The 20,462-nt window shown below is 35.0% G+C and overlaps 3 protein-coding genes across 5 annotated transcripts; 2 read left to right on the top strand and 1 right to left on the bottom strand.

The window, feature by feature from the left end:
• Positions 1–3,309: 3,309 nt before the first annotated feature.
• Positions 3,310–8,302, top strand: LOC106166699 (transmembrane protein 179). The gene is made up of 5 exons (XM_013545347.2): positions 3,310–3,488; positions 4,010–4,200; positions 4,595–4,741; positions 4,967–5,066; positions 5,471–8,302. The coding sequence occupies exons 1-5, from the start codon at positions 3,327–3,329 to the stop codon at positions 5,630–5,632; spliced, it is 762 nt and encodes a 253-aa protein (XP_013400801.2). The 5' UTR covers positions 3,310–3,326; the 3' UTR covers positions 5,633–8,302.
• A 337-nt stretch (positions 8,303–8,639) lies between these two features.
• On the bottom strand, positions 8,640–15,695 carry LOC106166740 (ataxin-3). Of its 2 annotated transcripts, none has more exons than XM_013545386.2 (7): positions 15,476–15,695; positions 14,175–14,339; positions 13,767–13,903; positions 12,593–12,747; positions 11,109–11,375; positions 10,520–10,708; positions 8,640–9,378 (listed from the first exon to the last, which is right to left on the bottom strand). In XM_013545386.2, the coding sequence occupies exons 1-7, from the start codon at positions 15,497–15,499 to the stop codon at positions 9,320–9,322; spliced, it is 996 nt and encodes a 331-aa protein (XP_013400840.1). In that variant the 5' UTR covers positions 15,500–15,695; the 3' UTR covers positions 8,640–9,319. The 2 variants fall into 2 exon arrangements, with proteins under 2 accessions (XP_013400840.1, XP_013400841.1); XM_013545387.2 differs by lacking the exon at positions 15,476–15,695 and adding an exon at positions 15,369–15,428.
• A 155-nt stretch (positions 15,696–15,850) lies between these two features.
• LOC106166698 (galactosylgalactosylxylosylprotein 3-beta-glucuronosyltransferase 1) lies at positions 15,851–19,897 on the top strand. 2 transcript variants are annotated; one of them, XM_013545346.2, is made up of 5 exons: positions 15,851–15,944; positions 16,912–17,477; positions 17,749–17,835; positions 18,820–19,023; positions 19,571–19,897. In XM_013545346.2, the coding sequence occupies exons 2-5, from the start codon at positions 16,929–16,931 to the stop codon at positions 19,667–19,669; spliced, it is 939 nt and encodes a 312-aa protein (XP_013400800.2). In that variant the 5' UTR covers positions 15,851–15,944; positions 16,912–16,928; the 3' UTR covers positions 19,670–19,897. The 2 variants fall into 2 exon arrangements, with proteins under 2 accessions (XP_013400800.2, XP_013400799.2); XM_013545345.3 differs by having other exon boundaries at positions 15,878–16,096.
• Positions 19,898–20,462: the final 565 nt, after the last annotated feature.

Here is a 20,462-nt window from a genome sequence, read left to right as displayed (position 1 = left end):
TATGTACTTTTTTATTTTGGTTATTAGAGACTCAGTCTTCTGATAAAATGTACAATGTCCTCTTCATTATATGGTTGTATTCTTTTTGTTAATTTTTTTAAATAAAAGACCATTTGGGTAATTGTAGGAGATGTAGATTATCAAAACGTGACGGTTTTTTTTTCAATATCCAACTAATTAGTAAGGAAATTGAAAGAAGGAAAGAGAAATTGTTGACTATCAGGCCTGTACCCAGCCATTTCAAAGGAGAGGGTGTCATTTCCTGGAAAAGTTGACCTTGTTGACCGTGTTCGACCCCCTCTTTCCGGCTACAGACCTGTTTATTTCGGTAATTAAAGAACATAAAAGATCACAGGATCTGAGAAAGGTTACTCCCTACCCCCCCCCCCCACACACACACACACGCGCGCGCGCGCGCGCGCGCGCGAAAGTTTTTTAAACCATGCTAGTTCTGAACAGTGAAAAGGGGGACTATATGGAGCCCTGTATGCCATCTTCTTTCAAGCAAATATAAGAAATAGTTAAAATGTTTAAGCAAAAGTAAAAAGTAACTAAAACAATAAATCACACCAAGTTAATCATCCTTTCGTTATCCTTTCTCCTTGCAAAATCAAAGCAACCAAAAAACTGGACAACTCCACATAGCCTATATGTTTATAACAAAAAATGTATTATCACTTTATCTTTATTATCATCGTGTATAAGAAGAAATGAAAGTTTCTTCAAAGTGCATTGTGGATCAATATATATTGTGGATAAGTGTTCTAGTGTACGCAGACAAAGTCGTCCAATGATGGCCTGGGGCAGGTTAGTAAACTCAAGAAGTTATAAATCATTATAACTTCTTGGTAAACTTCAGGGCCCCGTATCTTGAAAGCATCGCGCGAATAGCGATATCACATAGAGGCTACACTGTATTATATGGGGCGAGTATGGGCGAGTTATGGAATCGAGACGCTTGCGCACGGTCGCAATGCGCGATGCTTTAGAGATACGGGGCCCAGGTTGATACCATGTCAACAAGATGGAAGGACACTGTCAATCATAATTGGGGGAGAGGCATGCGTGGTTTCTATATCCTCCGAAGTAAATGCGTGTTCTTTCTTTTTAAACAAAAAAGTTAAGGTATGAAAACGCTGATTACATTTCAAACGTAGGTGTATATACAATACAATTATGAAATTTGGGTCTTACTCTCATACGACACCCTCGCGTCCAAACTGACAGGATGGTGGCGACAGCAACGTCCCCAGCCGACAATCTACGATTGGAAGTCTTACAGTAACTTATAGTTACTGGCTCGCGCTGCCAGTAATTACGCCGCGGGACATTCAGGGCACAGACCGTGATCACAAGATGTACCGCGAATAGAAAATAGATTTTTAGAAAATAGACTTTCCATGTGAACGAAGCCAAAGGCAATGTCTATTTTCTAAAAATCTATTTTCTATTCGCGGTATCTTATGGAACCTCTAACTCAAGAGGAGTTGCAATACTGGTTAACAATAACTTTGAATATAAAATTGAAGAGGTTGAGAAAGACACTAGCGGAAACTTTATTGCTCTTAGTATGACAGTAGATTAAAAAGACATTTCACTCATAAATCTGTATGGTCCCAATAATGATTCACCTGAATTTTTCTTAAAAATACACGAGATAATAATGAAATTTGGAAATCAGGATCATATTATTTGTGGGAACTTTAACTTAGTATTAAACCAAGAGAAGGACACGTATAACTATAAACATAAAAATAACCCCAAGGCCTCTAATCAGCTTTATACCTTAATGGACTTGCATAACTGGCATGATATATGGAGGGAAATGCATAAGGAAGTTAGACAGTATACATGGCGGCAGCCTACGCCTTTCAAACAGGCGAGGTTAGATTATTTTATTGTTTCCACAACCATTACAAACTTTATCGAAGATAGTCAGATTATTCCAGGTTATAAGAGTGACCAGTCCATTATTACTCTGGACTTACAGTTAAAAAGGAAAATTAAACACGGAAAAGGTTTTTGGAAATTTAATAACTCCCACTTATATGAAAGTGAGTATGTCGATATGGTAAAGCAGATAATCAATGAAACTATCTTAGAGTATGCAGCAGCGCCCTATAATAGAGATAACATACTGAATATTGACAGGCATTCTTTACAGTTAACTATAAGCAATGGGCTATTTCTCGAAACTCTTTTAATGAAAATTAGGGGGAAAACGATTGCTTTTGGTGCTAGGATAAAAAAAGAAAAGAGAGTCTGAGGAAAAACAAGTGGAAAACACTATAAACGATCTAGAGAATGATCTTAAAAATGAGGCCGAATTAGACAAAAAAGAAGAAATTCTTGAAATGATAAATAAGGAAAAGATGAAACTGGAAAATATAAGAAAAATAAAAGTAAAAGGTATAATGATAAGATCAAAAGAAAGATGGATCGAATACGGAGAAAAACCATCAAAATATTTTTTGGCACTGGGAAATTGCAATTTTACAAAAAAGTCGATAACTAAACTGGTAACAGATAACGGAAATATTCTTACTGAACAAAATGAGATTCTCAAAGAAACCGCACGCTTTTACGAAAATTTATTTAAGAAACAAAATCACGAATCAGTAGACATAAAAACTCGATTGGAAAATATTGAAACTCCAAAATTGTCCGAAGCCGAAGCATCCTCACTCGAAGGAGAGATAAGCTACGCTGAACTCTATACAGTATTAAGACAAACGAAAAATGAAAAGAGCCCAGGTACCGATGGGTTTACTTACGAATTTTTCAAATTCTTTTGGAAAGAACTGAATAGTTTTTTAATAAGATGTATAAACGAGGCATACGAAAAAGACAAACTACCTATAACTCTTACCCGGGGTATAATCGTCCTTCTACCAAAACATAATAAGCCCACCAACTCGTACGTTAAACAACCTAAGACCGATATCACTACTTAATGTTGTGTATAAACTCGCCTCGGCGTGTATAACGAATCGAATAAAGAAAGTACTACCATTATTAATAAATAAATGAATCCCTGACTCCATCCTGTAGTACTTTGTTCAAGTGTTATGATGCCATTAACAGCAAGTTTATAGCTGTCCAGGTGCCTGAGAAAATCAGGTGTATAAAAAAATGGTGTTTTTGTCCCCAAAATCCCAATAAATTACGTCACACGATGAAGTTGGAGTTGTGTTCCAAGCATAATTAGATATTTTGAAGATACATTAAATGAATATGACAGGAATAAAAAAGCTAAGACCTTTATTTTAAGAGAAAATCTCAAACCTACATTCCCACCTTAAATGGAGAATTCTCCTACTATTTTGATGTTTACATGGAGACAATACCACTCTTTCATTATCGCTGAACTCAAGAAGTGCAAAATGGAGCTACCGCCCCTTGATTATCATCTGCTTGCACAAACTGTGCTGTATTTTGTCATTGCACTGATTGGCATGATTACTGCAGTACCTATAGGTGTAACAACGGTAAGTAACCTGTAATTAATTTTGTTAACTCGATACGGAAGTGTAAATAACTTGTTACTATAAATTTCGCGTCGGTAAAATAAACTTTTCAAGAGGCTTCGAATCTCTAGTCTACTCCAATTTGAGATAATTCAGAAAATTTTGTGTGCTTTAATATTGATACCAGTGCGATACATTTTCTCAAAGTATCCAGGTAGCTGCCTGAACAAGATTCAACTGTGAAAAAAAACTTCATGTGCAAAATAATTTCTGGCGTCCAAATTCAACCTTTTGACATGTTAGCTTAATGTAGGTTTATTAACATGAATCAAGGGGTCATACAGATAAATACCTTTACTTGTGCACCTACAAACGCTGTCTAAACACAGGTTAATGACACCACTGAGTACTTCAAGTTCATGTCAGCAATTATCATTGGCAGTTACTCAGGCACCTATAATTAACTCCATGACAATAAACATTTAAACCATTGATACTCATTTCTCATACACTCATTTTAAATTTTCTGTCATTCATTTCAGACAAATTTTCAAGGAGAGTGCTTATTATATGGCAAAGTTGTCTGGAACTCAACCCAGTTCACACCTTCCCTGACTGTTGGTGGTGTCTGTCACTTTTTGGTGGTTTATTTTGTGGTGGCTATCATACTATATGGTATTGCAGTAGGTCTGTATGGTGTGTATGCCTTGTGCCAGAGGGACAAAGACATAGGGTATGTGATATGTAGATGCTGAGCAAAGTCAAGTATTGAATTCAGCACATAGATAGTTCACAGTTTTATTTTGTGAAGTGTTTTTTTTTTCATGTATGTATAATACAAAATAATCTGATGACTCACTTCCACATATTATGTATCATAATTACAAACTTTAAACAATACTGATCAACTTCAAGTCTGAAAATTAATATAATTAATAATACCTGAAATATATTATGCAAAAATCCTGAACGATCAGCCGAGTTCATATTTAAGTGCAAGTCTTCTAGACTAACTTTAGACAATTGATTTTAATCCAATATTGAACTTGCATCTTTAATTTGTTTATGATTGAATATGTTCTAGCCTTGCTGATATCTATAAATATTATATTATATTTATATTCCAGGTCTCAGATGTGGGTGTGGCCCTTTGCTCTGATCAACTCGGTCCTTACCATCCTAACGTTTATCGTGTCCTGCATTGTTAGTGTGGGCTTTTATCAGTTTTGTGGAACCTTTCGTAAAGGAAAGGACAGTGGTGCCAATGTAAAAAGGTAGATGATTTTATTCTGTGATGATATAATAGTGCTTAAAAGTGCAGTTCTGTCATTTAGATTCAAAGATCATTGAAAAAGTTCTTGAAAAGCTGCCTTTTAATAGAAATGAGTTAATTCTATGATGATATCTGGGCTGTACAGTATATTTAATCACATGCAATTCTTTATAGCACATCTGAAGAGTGTGGTTTGTTGAGAAAAACACATTTGTCACTGTTTCAGTTGTGTTGATGGACAGAAAAGTGACTGGGCAGCCAGTTGGAATTCTGCAGGGAAAAATGTTTATTTTGGGACTTACTTCAACTTTTTCACTACTGCACAAGTAAGACAAGTACCTCAGTAGAAGTTGATATAAGATATTGCTACCAATCTTTAAAAAAAAAGTATAAACATCATGCTTACAACTTAAATTGAATATTGTAAGAGATGGTTTTATAGATGTACAACCCCTTTTAACTTTGTGTTTTCAGACATGATTTTTGAATTGAGGACCACATGGATGTAATCTGTTATAACTTTTGAGTTAATTAGTTATTTAAATATTTTAAAAATTTTGTATGCTTTTTCCCCTCCCAATATATATATATATATATATATATATATATATATATATATATATATATATATATATATATATATATATATATATATATATATTGTGTGCCTATGCATGAATGTGTGTGTGGGTCCACATGTATTTAATCTATCTTTCTTTTACTTTATTAGACAGCATCATGGGTTTGTTTTCTTGTACTGGCAGCACAGCTAGTGTTATGCATTTTGAGGATTGTTCGTAACAGGAGGGCACGTGCAGCAGAGGGAAGCTACATCGAGTCAGATGTCTCAGACAAACGTACTATTGTGGACAGTGAGGCAAGACCCATATAGCTGAGACTGGTGATATTGGTGCAAATAGGATTGTAGTTAATTGTACCACCAGCATGAGTGCTGGGGGTAGCTTGGTTTTTACCTCCAAACCATTGCATCTGATGCTTATTGTTGGTTGATACAAGTCACTGTTAAGTGTAACAGCATCTCCTTATAAACTACTGAGGCATCCTCATTTTATGGAAAAAAGGTCACATAATGATTTTATCTCAACTTGCAGCTGCAAAGTTTTGGGGTCAGTCAGTGCATGTGCATACTAGTGGGTGTGACATTTGTTGCAATGCACCTTTGTTGAATATTTTTAATCAAATGTGAAATATCTCCCAAGCATAAGGAAATGTGGGAAAATTTACTGAAGAAGACAAAACTGATTTCAAAGGTTTAGGTTTTGAAATTGATGTTGCATTATTTTGAACCTTGTCCTTTTTTGAGGGTCAGTTAAAGGGATAATAACTCTTCGTATGATATCTATATTTCACAATAAAAACATCGTGAACAACTCATAGAAATATAACATATTCTGTTTTACCACAAAAAAGGCAGTTATAGCTATTATTCAGATATCTGAGCTTGTCTTCAGATCACGTGATCTCCATTGATGGCTGTACTCAGTTATAATCTGTTAAGAGATTTTAGCAAAAAAACCAAACTGTTTTGAAAAAAACCAGGGACTAACTTTGAATCAGAATGTAAAAATGGATTCATTAACCATTGGTAAGTATTGAAAAATTGTTGTTTACTCCAGGAAAATTAATTTTTAGGCCAAAACGAAGAGTTATTAATTATCCTTTTAATAATATTTGTACTTTCATTGATAAAAGTTGTTTTTGTTGGTTTTCAGTAACCATACTGTTAGTCAGTGCGTGTTATATAACAGTGGAAATGTATATATGGTGTCACCTGTCAGCTACATGAGTTTGGGGTCTATGGCCCCATTCAGAATAGGGAACTAACTAGTCTGATGGTCAAATATGGCTGACACAATTGAATACTTCCCCACATGATATCTGTTCAGTGTCTATTAGCAGATTTGACGGCAAGCTTTGTAGTGGGTCACCATATTTACCCCTCAGACTAGTTAGTCCCCTATTCTGTATGGGGCCTATCAGTGCCTATCAGTTACATACCCGTCATGCATCATCGCCTTTCTGATCCTCTTGTTGAAATTGAAATCAGTATTAGGGACTACTTAAATGAGAATATTAGTTATTTTAGTAACTGTACTTTAGGAGCTATTGAAAATTGCACATTTGGTGCAATGGCCCCATTCATACAATGTTAAGAAAATAATTTCTTATTTTGAAACAAATGTAAGAAGATAAATGTTTTTGTCTATTTTAAGGAAGGAGAGTCATATCTTTTAATCTTATTGACTGTTGTTAAGAGTGATCAGTAAGTTTTGTCAGTTTTTAATGGTATTACTGGTTAAACTCTCTTACTTCATCTGCATAAAGTTAACTTTTAAATAATGTGGTAATAAATATTCACCACATGATGCAATGAAGTTAAGTGTACTTCATCATACTTAGATATTATTATTTTATGTGTAAAAAAGTTAAAAACATGCTACTATTTTAATTTGCAGTGATTCTGATTAGCAGATAAACAGAAAATGAGAAATTTAAAGTATGAAGACAATTGTTTATGGAGACAGTTTAAAATGGGGCATGTTTGAAAAAAAAATCAAAAAAGTCAGTATTGTAGATCTTTTAGTCAGAGATGCTGTCAAATGTAGCTAGTCTTTTAATATTTTAATATGGAATCCAGTCAACTAATAATAGAGAGTTAGCTTATCAACTGTATTTCTTTCTCATTCAAAAGGACTTATCACTGGGGAAGAGGGGGTAGCTATAGTCAGCTCATATTCCATGGAACCTTCTCAGCTAAAGTAAGGAAAGCCTTTTACATCAGGAGATATGGCAAAAAATATCTATCTAAATCTACTTGCAGAACCTCCTGTATTAGATTGGAATGGACATACATTATTAACTGTGTAGATCTCAGATTTCAACAAATACCAGGTTATATTAAATTTTCCTATTGGTTTACTGAGCAGTGTGGAAGAGTTGTTGTGCATGCCATTTTCAGCTTTGGCATAAGGACCGATTGAAATAATTAATGCAGATCTTCTGAATAGCATAAATGGACTGTAATCTACACACAGGATGGTTTTATGCTCAAACAAGTGGGTGCTGAGATGCAGTTTGTTCTTTGTTTCTTATATCATTAATGTAGTTAACAGATAATGGATTCAGTTTGGGGTGCTTCATTATAAGCATTTAGACTGGGTTCCCATGCCTAGATCAATCTAACTGGATCAACCCATCTCCAAGGGGATTCTTGCTAAATTGACTTTAGCTTAAACGGCTTATGTCTGGCATGCCTTCTGAAGCTGCTAAACGATAGTTAATTACCCTCTAACAGCTTCAGTGGATGTGCAAGACATCTAAGCTGCTGAAGTTGATAGCAATTTAGTGAGAGCCCCTTTGGTGATAGATCTATCCAAAGTTAGTACCATAGTTTCTGGGAATGGTCTCTAAGTTGGCTGAAAATTTTCAGACAAAAGTTGCATGTAAAAATTTGCACAGTAGAATTTTGTCACTTTTGTACATTATATATTTTGTTATAAATAAACAGATTGTATTTGAAAATACAATGCATAAAATGTTATTGAAGTATAGTGGTTTCAAAAGAAATAAAAAAATTAACAAATTTGCAAAACAACATCTGAATTTGTTTAAGTTAACTGGAGAATGACATAACCATGTTTAAGGTTACATAAAAAAAATCCCACTCAAGGAAGTGAGGTGAACACACTATTTCACTCCATCTTCACAAAGATATTGTTAATTGTTAAGGCTAGGCTCAAGCTATATGTCTATTTTCACCAAATGCTATGGGCAAGTTCTTTGATTTCAAAAATGAAGTAATTTTTAATTAATTTTCATTTTTCTTTTGTTTTTGTTATCTACTTGTTGATGTTTTGTAAGACAAAACAAGAGGTAAATAAACTTTTACTGAATGTATTACAAAACCATGAAAAAATTATATAAGTTGTCATGTAATTCCCAAATAAATATGTATGCTTCTACTTACAAGAAATATAAATGAATTACTTTTGCAGCAAACGGAGTAATCTAAAGATAAAAAGTTCACTTTAAGCTTAACTGATAACAAATACCAATATCACTGATCTTCAAGAAGTAAACATTAGCTTTACCAAGCACATCTACCATTTGTGCTCAGACAAAAATTAATTATAATTGATACTGGCCAATAATCAGCTGCCTATACTACTACTGTGTAAAACCCTGCAAACTGAAACCTTCAGCACTAGTAGCAGTAGTTAGCTTTTCTGTCAACATAACATTAGATGCCCCCTTAATGCATCTAAATATTAATCAATATCTACTAATTCAAATCTTCTGCACGATACACATTCAGCTGGCTCATTAAGAGAAATTAGCATTAGTCATCCATCTGGTTTCCTTTTGTTTTACTTCATAATGGTCATGCAATGTTGCTTTACTTATAATGAACATGCACTGTTGCTATATCAAATACATTCAGTTAGAAGCTTGCAACGTCTGTGGAAAGGCAATGGCACAGACATATAGCTCTGCTGCTGAATTGTTAGATGGACCATGGTCATCCATGTTCAGGCCAGGCAGGGCAAGGCTGAAAAGATCAGGTGCTCTCCATTGACATTTTGATAGCTTGTTGCAAGTCCTCCTCTTCAGTTTTTTCTGAAAAAAAAAATAAAAATCAGTATTATTCTTGTTCTGTGCAAAATCTTGATGTGTGGCTGAATTAACAATATATTTGAAATGGGTGCTAGTGTTCCCCAGGACATGGAAGTACAAGTGGGATGGAATAGAACAGAAATGAGCCTAGGTTTAAAAAAGCCCATTTATCATGGGATCCAACACTCAACCTTGATGAATCTCAGGAACCATCAGAATTGAATTAAAAAATGCAGAATTCTGCTTTTTTTTGTGGAAAAACCTTGTGTCTGATAGAATCTGGTGGAGGTCTGATGTCAGATGTGTGTTAAGGGGCAGGACAAAGACAACGTGTGACAGGCCAGCGCAATGGGGTCACCTGTGGCAATCCACAGAGCAGTCTTGTGAGAACATGCCAGAACAAACTGGCACAAACCAGATGCAAGGTGGCGCAATACATTAACTCTCTTGTTATTGGCAAGTTGGACAATATTTTAGCAGAATGCGATATAGTTAAGAGTGATGACTATGTCATAGAGATTGAGGACGATGTGAACGAGTTTTATGATCCTGTAGAAAAAGAAAACCCTGTGGACAAGAGCGTCTTTTTTTCAGAGGCACAGTCTCAACCTCCCAATAATGTACCAGTGCAAGTGCCATGATAATAAAGCAACTAAAACCTAGACCACTTATTATATTGAAGTTCTTTTATACATTCTTGCACAACATAATACTAGTTTTTTCATAAAACACCAATTGTCAATTCATCATTTTCCATCATTTAACATATTGAAAACATGCTTAAAAAGTTGGCATAAATATGAGTTAAACCATGTGACTAATGTTCAATTTTACCACTCCAATAAAATTAACTAATTAATTAAAGAAAAAATTAAAACAACATAATCCACTGCACACTTGAGCATAATGAAAAATCAAACATTAACATGTTTTTTGTCATAGAAAGAACTGTAAACTCAAAAATCCTGTAAGGTGTGTGAAAATTGTGTGCTGACACCAGTTGTACTTCCATGCCAGGGATAAGGTTGCACATTTTTCAAGTTACAGCTAAAAACCAGTCCTCTTAGCTCTAACTGCCTGGATATGAAATAAATAAAACTGTATGTCAAGTTATAAGAACTTGTAGCTTTGCACTCAAACTTGCCTGGAGTATCTGTTCCATGTTCAGGTTTGTCTAAATATGCTAATCTCCGTAGCCGTATCTCCTCGGCTGTGACTATGTTATTTCCACTACTGGTATCACAGTTCTTATCGGCACCATCTGTGACTGAATGAACGTCACTTTCAACAGCACCACCATCAACAGTATCCTCACTGCTACCTGGTAGTATACCTGCAATGAAGAGTTATCAGGTTTAAGTTGATTTTTTTTTACTCGTCTGTCGCTAATGTATTTGGGTCCCACATTTAAAAGATGTGAAGACCTAGAGTTTTAAATAGGTCCAAGTTAGGCCCTACAATAGTGAGTACTGCTCAACATTAATTAATGCTCGATTTCATTCCCTTACACTGTGTTTCAAGGTGTTATTAGCCAGTGGTGTCTTAAAAGAAGGAAATAATTTCATTTTGCATCCAACCTTTTTAAACAATTTTTTTTCTTTTAATGATTAATCAGAAATGGAGTATGCAAAATAAAGCAAATCCACACAAGACCTCCATGAACCTTTAATAGTAAATGTTACAGCATATTTAACAATAAAAACATAGATCAATTTCAAAATAAACCCTTTCACCTTCCACACTAAGCTTTAGGGCCTTTTGGAGGTCATCTTCCTCAGTTCCCTCAAGTGTTTTGGCACTTTCTGCAAGGGCCTTCTCCAAGTCTGACTGCCTAAACTGATATCTGGCACTATCATCTTGTTCTGCACTACTGCCAGCTTGGGCATCTTGAGATTCTGTGATCAGCTTTGGCTTGATTGGCTGGACAGCTGGGGTCAGTTGTAATAGCTGGTCAGCCTCGCAGTCTGGTAGGTGCCCAGTTATGACAAATATTGAGTAGCCTGGAATGTGTTATTAAAAGAAATATAAATATAAATAAAGAACTTCTTTACATTCCCCAGAAGCCTAAGCATTAAATGATGGTTCATACAGAACATATTACAAATTTTTAGGCTCTAAAATCAAATACTTTTCGAGGACTTTTTGAATGTAAATGAGGGCAACTTACTGTCATTTACAAGACAGTTTACTGTACATACAAAACAAGAAAACTTTTTCATTTCATTTATTTTTACACATTAATGATGAAATACAATTACATTACTATGAAAAAATAATATCAAACAATGTCAAAAAGGGCACCCTCCACATCCAATATAATCTTATAATTACAAATAGATATCCTTCTTTAATGACATGCTCAATCCATGCACCATGTAGCAAATGAAATTCAGAGAAAGGGTGCATAGGCTGATAATGACCTGTGTTCTGAAATAATGAGAAAATTGGAGACTTTTCGTTTCCAATAAAAACTTCATGCTTCTGTGACACTTTTCTGAAAATAATTATTAAAGTATGCAGATTTTAAATAGTGTACAATCAGAATGGAAACATTTTGGGCCATCCTGTATAATCATCATCATCATTTAGAGCCTATAGTGTTCCACTGTTGGACAAAGGCCTCAGCATGCTTTTTCCATTGTTTCCTATCCTGAGCCTCAGATTTCCAGTTTGGCCAAGGTTTCTTCTTCCAAGACTTCCAGTAGTCATCTAATTCATCCCTCCATCGTTTGACCGGCCTTCCTCTTTTTCTTTGTCCATACCTTGGGGTCCATTCTGTAAGCCTGATTGTCCACCTATTGTCCTTCATTCTTTTGACATGTCCTGCCCACCTCCATTTCATTTCTTTAACTGTGAGCAGTACGTCCTTAACTTTGGTCTGTTCACGTAACCATACATTCGTTTTCCGCTCTCTTGGATTGATGTTCAACATAATTCTTTCCATCTTTCTCTGAGCTACTTGAAGCTTGTGTTCCATGGAGGCATTCAGTGCCCAGGTCTCTGAACCATAGGTGATTGCCGGCAGCACACAAGCATTGAACACTTTCTTTTTCAGGCAGGTAGGAAGGTATAAATAAATAAAAGGAAAATCAAAATATAATATCTAAATTTTCAAATTATTCCTATAATTACCATGCACCTACAGGATTTCTCTTGACTACATATCAAAATACAATTTCTAAACTTTGAAAAATTTTCAAATTATCTATTAACGTACCTTCTTGTTGTAATTGCATAAGAAACATGGCAAGAAAAGTATCAGAAACAAGTTCTGGTTCTGTGAGCAAAGAGTTCAAATTAAACCACTGATGGCCAAGTTTTCTGATAGACAACCAATGTTCCTTGAAGTTACAAATGAAAGCCTGTTGTTCTCTGCAATAAAAACAAGGGTGAAAAAAGAAGTCAAATATATACAGGTCAGATTTTATTTAAAAAAAAAAAAAAACACTGCTGTCAATTAAATAATACAAAGGTGATATGCAGCATATAATAATCACAAACAGTAGAATAACAAACCAATAGCTTCAAATGAGATATTGAGCAAATATAGATTGCATTACAACTACATTTGCTCCATACCAAATTAAATAAGGCTTTTTTTATACAATGTTTAGTATTCAATGGATGTTCATCTGCTCAGGTGTAAAGTAGTTAATCAGTGGCTCAAATTATTAGAAATTGATGCAAATTCCAGTCTCATATAGTCTTTGCTACATTTTTATGCAGACAAAAATAAATGCCTAGGGAGAGATAACTGCTAAAAGCCCACATGCAAAATTTATGGGGTCAAATGGTCACACTGAGTAAGGATCTTAATGTGTCTGTCAGCAGCCAATATTGGCAGACAATAAATATTTGTAAGAACTTAATTTAAAGAAGAGATTAGAAAGTTTCATTTGATGTGCAACACACTTGAGCAATGATTGATATATTTGTAACAGGAAAAGATCAATTTGGTTTTTGCATCTAGAACTGGTGTACAGAGACTAAGAAGGGTTCATTTTTAAAAGAAACTAATGTAAAACAATGTCAACGAGCAGGAGCTCTTTTACATTAAACTCACCTCCCATCTCCTAACTGGTTAACAAGCAAATGAATCTTATCTTAATAATGGTCATGTTGATTGGAAAACTGGATGGCTTTTCATAGGTGTGCAAGTTGAGGAGATGAGAAGTCATTAAGATAGAGATTTGAAAGCTCCAGCATCCCAGTGGATGCACAGACTGGTCATCACTTCATGTTTTTTTTTGTTTTTTGTTTTTTTTTTTCTTTTTTTCTTTTTCTTTTTTTAAGCCTTTCCTTTCATACTTTAGCACATCCAGTACATATCCAGTAAAAAGGATTGGTATAATAAATGCATGAATTTTGAACCAATCTGACACCAAACTTACACTGGGTTTTCTCTTGCACCAACAGCCACAGGATCTGGACTATTGTATGGAATCATGTCCAAGGCCCACACCTCCAGTGCCTTGTTGATCACTTGTATTGAGAAGAAACCACTGTCATCCATATTAGTAGATCCTTGCTGCAAGAAATATATGACACAAATAAAACTGTTTTAAATAACTAATATATGATATATATAAACTCCTATATTCCAAGGTAAACACATCTTAAACGGACATCTTTAAAAGATGGATTATTTTGTAAGATTTATCACAACAACAAATTTAAGCATTGTGCAGTGTTGCTTGAAAATAACCTTCCAAACTTAACACCCTATTGTAAAATATCAAACAATTGTATTTCCGATAATTATTCAGCTTATCCATCACCTTAACAAGACTTCAGCATACCTCCAAAAATCTTCTGTAATCTTCTGAGTCTTCTCCTGCCACTGCCATGTGCCTCCTTTCAGATTCATCCAACTGCCTGGCTATCTCTGCCAGATCCACTGCAGTGAAGTAAGGGCCCTGAAGGAGTGCATTTAGACAATGCTGGGCACACAGAGAGCCTTCTTGCTGAAACCGAACAATGAAACATGTAAAAGATAAATGTACTGGTATTAATGATGCAGTGGTAATTAAAGTGTGTATATACTGGAAATGCCTGTTCAAATTTTCTTCACGTGCACAAACACACATGTACTTGTTCTAGATGTTCTCCAGTCTGAGCTAAAATGCATGTCTTAAGTTATGTACGTATTTAAAACTTTTCCCCATAACTCAAAAGGTAAAGCTCGAGAGACTATAAATTTATTCTGACTAATTTAAAACATAGACTAGCACCCAAGTGTAAGCTAGGATTTAATTACTGTTCCTTTCAGTCAAGACTCTTCTTCAAATATAACTTACTTCTAAAAGACATATAAATGTATGATAGATTGCTTATTTATGGGTTAAATGTGCACTGAAAACGAACTACATGCACTCATAACACCATGATCAAGTACTGATGTGGCATAAATCGTTTGGAGCATGAACCATCTGTTCTGCTCGTGCGCACGAAGCGCAAGCAAATCTGAGAGACTTCCGGTGTGTACATTCTTAGACTTAAATAAACATACACTGTTGAGAACATACTGTACAATATTACAGTACAGGTGAATACTAGTAACTACGGATCATTCACGGAACAGTTCATACACGCGTTCGCTGCGTGTACATTCGGTCAGGATGCATGGTTCATGCAGAACGAACCGTACACGTGACACCGGTAATAATAGGGCCCAAAGTTAACATTCGGCACCTGGTAGACCTACACTATAGGATAAACATTGATTGAGTTCAAGATCAATGAAATTTGGGGGGCAGAGTACAGATAGCAGGGGCGGATTTAGGCCGTCTTCTGGGTCTTCCGGAAGACGGTCAGATTTTTAAGTTTACATTGACGGGTATCTAATATTTTCTGTCGGAAGACGGTCAAAAATTAAGGACGAATTAACAAAGAAAATCTGGAAGACTGTCAGAAAATATCTCTGCATGGATCCGCCCCTGGATAGCAAGTTACTTTGATGTTTAAAGCAACAGAATGGTATCCTTTCGTGTTACCTCGGTATTTAGTGACATCCCTTCTAAATCATTATCTCTCTGTAATGAGCCACAGCCCTCCAACTACATGTAGAGAATATTATTAGGGCTGGTCATTTCTTACTTACTCTCTCGTGAAATATTGCGTCCATGTCATGCACCTTTTCAAACGATCCAAAAGCATTAATCCAAAATCGTACAGAGTTACTTCATGTTGAGAATAAACAATTGCTATAGCACACCAAAATATAAACTTAGACAACCAAGTCCCCAATCACGTTTGGCTTAGTTAGCTCTTTTGGCTTACTGCTCTTTCCCGTGGTAAGTTCTCCATATGTAAGGCAGTGAATCTGTAATTCAGAAAGCTAAAATCTCCCGAAAAGTTTCCACCTTTTATTTTTGTTTTTTAAAACAGTCAAACTCTAGAGCCTATATCATTAATGTGGGAGCCACTATTATATGTTTTACATTATATGTTTATAAACAAAAACAGTAATCCTTTATATTTTCATATGTGGCTCGTCTTGATTATTATTCATTACCGCTGAACCTCACAAACAAATCCACGTTGTTTCATCTCCGGTGTTTGTAAGACAGGTGGGGGATATAATGAATTTTGTCATCTAAATAGCATGCATTGTAAAAATGCAATCAGCTATTGTCCATGGCTGTTATTATATTCAAGCGGCGGTTTGCATTGTTTTTGGTGTTGCTGCTCATTTTCCTTTTCATTATGTTACTTTCCCAAGGTAATGACCAATGCACAGTACGCTATATATAAAATGTGCATATGTATATACCATATTGCATACTTACATGTATGTGAATTGCACGCGGCCAGCACGAAAATTCACGCAGAAGTTGTTTCTTACTGTGAGCACTCCTATATACAGTTAGTAGTCCTATTTACGGTAATTAAAAGATTCTTAAATGGGAATGCTAATGCATGGATTTTCATGCAGGCTTACATGTATATATACAGCACATGTATTTGTGAGACATACAGGGCTAGTAATTAAAGGGAGAACAACTGTTCCTATGAGATCCATATTTCACAATTAATACATTGTAAACAACTCAAAGAAATATAAATTCCATTTTACCACCAAAACAGCAGTTGTCACAATTATTCTACAATCTATGCTGGTCATCAGAGACCTTCATAGATGGCTACACCTCAGAAATAATCTCTTAAGAGATTATTGCAAAAAAAAAAAAAAAAAAAAAAAAAAAAAAAAAAAAAAAAAAAAATTTAGAAAAAATTTTGAAGTACGTGTGAATGGAGAAATGGATTCATTAACCATTGGTTAGCATGGGAAAATCATTGTTTATCCCAGGAGAAAAGTTATTTGATCAAAACGAACAGTTGTTTTACATGTATATCCCTTTAAGTAACCACTTGCATTAGTTAAGAGGCAAGTATTTTACACAGTTTTGTTTTTGTTTCTATTAAATATTAAATTAGCTGTAGTATCTTTGTATTTTATTCAACCAAAATTAATATATGTATAAATATTTAACTTTAAATAGTTTGAAATAAAATATTTTTGTATATCATTTGAAGGATATTTCTGCAGCAACATGGACATTGATGAAGAAGTGAAGTGGGTATCAAAAAAAGTATTGGAACTTTCTGCCAAGGAGAGAAGATTGCAATTACAAGAGGAGAGACTATTGCACCTTGAGAAAGAACTCAACAAAACCTACTCAAATAGTGCTGTGTCAATGCTCAAACAACAACAGAGTTTCATTAAAGACCTTCCTACTATTTATGCCATTACTCCCACTTATGCAAGATGTGTTCAAAAAGCAGAGCTTACAAGATTATCACAAACATTTCTTCATGTGAGAAATTTTCACTGGATAGTGGTAGAAGATGCAATAGAAAAGACCCCTCTTGTCACTAATTTTCTCAGAAACTGTGGACTGATTTACACACACTTGAATATAGCTACACCAGAAGACCATAAATTACAAGAAAATGATCCAAACTGGTTGAAACCCAGAGGAGTATTGCAGAGAAACATTGCATTAAAATGGCTAAGGGACAATCTTGATGTTGACAACAAGCAGGGAGTTGTTTATTTTGCAGATGATGACAATACTTATGATCTCAAGTTATTTGATGAGGTACCCATTAATATTTCATTGTACAGGCGACACTTGCATATATTTAAAGTTACTTAAACAGACCTTGAACTGTAATTTTAAAGGTAATGAATATACACATCTGTTTATAGGGGGCAGTAGTGATAGTCCGAAGGTTCATTGGTCCGATGGTTCACTATAGAACCTTCGGACCAATGAACCTTCGGACCAATGGACCTTCGGACTATCGAGACGCCCCCGTTTATAGAACTAAGGAATTGTATTTCAAATACGCCTTTTTTTTTGCATTTAGATGAGGTCCACCAAGAAAGTGTCTGTTTGGCCAGTGGGGCTGGTGGGAGCATTGAGGTATGAAAGTCCAGTGGTCCACAATGGAAAGGTAAGTCTTGTTTCAAATAGAAAAAAAATGTTTAAAGTTGCTTCCCTCTGATATATCACAGGGTTCAGAATTGAAGAAGAGACCCTTGTGAGATCTCACCCAATCAAGCTGTCTATTCTTACACAACTACCCTGCCCCTACACCTGCCCTTAAACCCTGGCTCAGCAGCAGAGGAGGATAACTGTGGGATTGAGTGTAATTATCATCTGAAATAAATCCGTACATATAATATATGTACAGCTTTTGAAATGATATGTTACACAAACAGAAATACTCCCTTATTATTATGAGTTACTTAAAGCATACATTTTGGAATGTTGCTATTAAGTTATTCAGAAAAATCCCATCAGCATGGGAATTTTTTATGCCACCGATTGCTTTATCTAGTGATGCAATACATGTACGTTTGAACTTTTTTACTTGGGGGGAGAGTGGTGTTCTCTAAGAAATAAAACAAAAATGATTGTATGTGGGCAGTACACTTAGTCTCTTAACTTGTGAGTTATCTCAATTATAAAAGTAAAAAGTTTGTTTTTACAGAAATTGAAAGGAGGAACAAACACAACTCTGGTGATCAATCACTTTTTTATCTTGTGGATGGGTTAGGGCTTGCATTTTATATTCTTCATAAGTCTATACATTTTTGTGTCCCATACATGGTTGTGTCAGCCGGCCATTATAGTATTGTAAACTCTATAACTCTTTTTGGTTATATATTATTTGGTTATTTATTATCCCTTTTATACACCTAATCCAGTTGGTGGTATATACCCAGGAGGCATTATTGCCTCTCTGGTCCTTAAGTAAATATCTATTTGCAACAAACTTTTTATTTTAATGTGAAACAATTATAGACTTATTCATCTGTTAGAAAAGAGATTATTTTCAGATAAGGATACATCTAAATCTGTGCTTTCTTGATTGTTTACATTAATCATTGAGATCAACTTGTTTGAATATGTATTACTTGTTTTTTGTATCCAGGTAACAGGCTGGTTCACATACTGGAAACCAGAGCGACCATTTGCTATGGATATGGCAGGCTTTGCAATAAATCTACAGCTGATATTAAAGAATCCACAAGCAAACTTCAAAATCCGGGTGCCCAGAGGTTACCAGGAGTCCGAGCTGTTGAAACATCTGGTCACCATGCAAGATCTGGAACCTAAAGCTGAAAATTGCTCAAAGGTAGGGGGTCAGGGGCAGATCCAGAGCTATTTTCTAACAGCCTTCCAAATTATCATTGTTGACCCATTCTCTAAATTCTGACCATCTTCTGACAGAATAAAATTAGATGCACGTTTATGTTAACTTGAAAAATTCTGGCCATCTTCTGAGACCCAGAAGGCATCCTCCATCTGCTCCTGGGGGTTGTGGGGCAGATTATAAATGCTGCAGCATTGGTAAGGTAATTTTCAAGAACAAGAGTTACAGATGATGGATTCTTTTTTCTCTTAATTAAACTGCAATTTCAAATATTGGAAGCATTTTGATTTCTATAGTTTGTCAGTGCACAGTATCAGGCCCGTAGCCAGGGGGGGTTCGGGGGGTTCGAAAGAACCACCCTTTTTGCTTGGAAAAGGTCCACTCTGGGTAAAATTTGATTTATGTACTTGAGGATTTTATGGTAAAAGGTCCACTTTTTCAGAAAACGAACCCCCCCTTCTGAAATTGCTGGCTACGGGCCCGAGTATAAATTGCTGTTTTATTCATATTGATGCATTTTTCAAACCAGGTATTGGTGTGGCACACAAGAACAGAAAAACCGAAGTTAAAGAATGAAGACAAATTAAAAAAGACTGGTCGGCAGTCAGATCCAGATATCGAAGTTTGAATGCCAATACTTTTCTGTTGCCAAAGCAGTTTAGTATACAATGATACACCATTGATAGCTGTTATTGCCTGGAAACATAAACAGACTTTGGTTGTAAAATAAAATTCTTCTAATCCAGTAATAGTTACAATATTGGATATTGCAAATATTTAACAAAGAAATTCTAGAATATAATAAGAGAAAGTTACTTGAATCAGTCAAAATCAAAATAAAGTATTATTTTTATTCTTTCAAGCCTTTTATATATATATATTGCCTAATTCATAGGGTAAAAGCAAACTTATGCAATTACAGATTAGGGAGATGTCAAATGCATGTTCCCTCAAAAAGAATCTGTACAAGTAGCTAAATGAGTCAAAACAAAGCCTTTTTCCACCCCGTGCCCTATGTATTGTAGTAAAATTGCCCTGGTAAGGGGACAAAGTATAAGACTTGTTGTAACAGAACAAAAATAATGCAAGTGTTCTTTTGTCACTTGTCAGAACCTGTTTAAAGAACGTTTAACAATAAATTAAACTGTACACTATATTTAGAAAGCTGAAAAAAGTTAAATATGTACTACATATACTGGTATATGTAACATACTCTACTTTATATTTTTCAAAATGTACTCTAACATTTTATAACAATGAAATTGCTTATCATTTTGACTTAAAATGATGGAGTGCAGACCAAGTGCTTATAATTAATAGATAAACAAGAACTATAGTATAGATAAAACTTTCAATAACTATAGTGCAGACCAAGTGCTTATAATTAATAGATAAACAAAAACTATAGTATTGATAAAACT

The sequence above is a fragment of the Lingula anatina genome, chromosome 2 (assembly GCF_051362555.1).
Source record: "Lingula anatina isolate TDL-2025a chromosome 2, LinAna3.0, whole genome shotgun sequence".
Lineage (NCBI taxonomy): Eukaryota > Metazoa > Brachiopoda > Lingulata > Lingulida > Lingulidae > Lingula > Lingula anatina.
Note: the sequence above shows the minus strand (reverse complement) of the source record. Positions and strands in the feature narration are given on the sequence as shown.

What these genes read in the sequence shown, in the direction of transcription:
- LOC106166699 (XM_013545347.2), top strand. Translation starts at nt 3,327, where the DNA reads ATGTTTACATGGAGACAATACCACTCTTTCATTATCGCTGAACTCAAG. An exon ending in CAGAGGGACAAAGACATAGG is followed by an intron (nt 4,201 to 4,594) that starts GTATGTGATATG and finishes TTTATATTCCAG; the next exon opens with GTCTCAGATGTGGGTGTGGC. An exon ending in ACTTTTTCACTACTGCACAA is followed by an intron (nt 5,067 to 5,470) that starts GTAAGACAAGTA and finishes TTACTTTATTAG; the next exon opens with ACAGCATCATGGGTTTGTTT.
- LOC106166740 (XM_013545386.2), bottom strand. Translation starts at nt 15,499, where the DNA reads ATGGACGCAATATTTCACGAGAGA. An exon ending in ATTACAGAAGATTTTTGGAG is followed by an intron (nt 13,904 to 14,174) that starts GTATGCTGAAGT and finishes TATTTCTTGCAG; the next exon opens with CAAGGATCTACTAATATGGA. An exon ending in GGTGCAAGAGAAAACCCAGT is followed by an intron (nt 12,748 to 13,766) that starts GTAAGTTTGGTG and finishes TTTTTATTGCAG; the next exon opens with AGAACAACAGGCTTTCATTT.
- LOC106166698 (XM_013545345.3), top strand. Translation starts at nt 16,012, where the DNA reads ATGGCTGTTATTATATTCAAGCGGCGGTTTGCATTGTTTTTGGTGTTG. An exon ending in CAGTGGTCCACAATGGAAAG is followed by an intron (nt 17,836 to 18,819) that starts GTAAGTCTTGTT and finishes TTTTGTATCCAG; the next exon opens with GTAACAGGCTGGTTCACATA. An exon ending in AAGCTGAAAATTGCTCAAAG is followed by an intron (nt 19,024 to 19,570) that starts GTAGGGGGTCAG and finishes TTTTCAAACCAG; the next exon opens with GTATTGGTGTGGCACACAAG.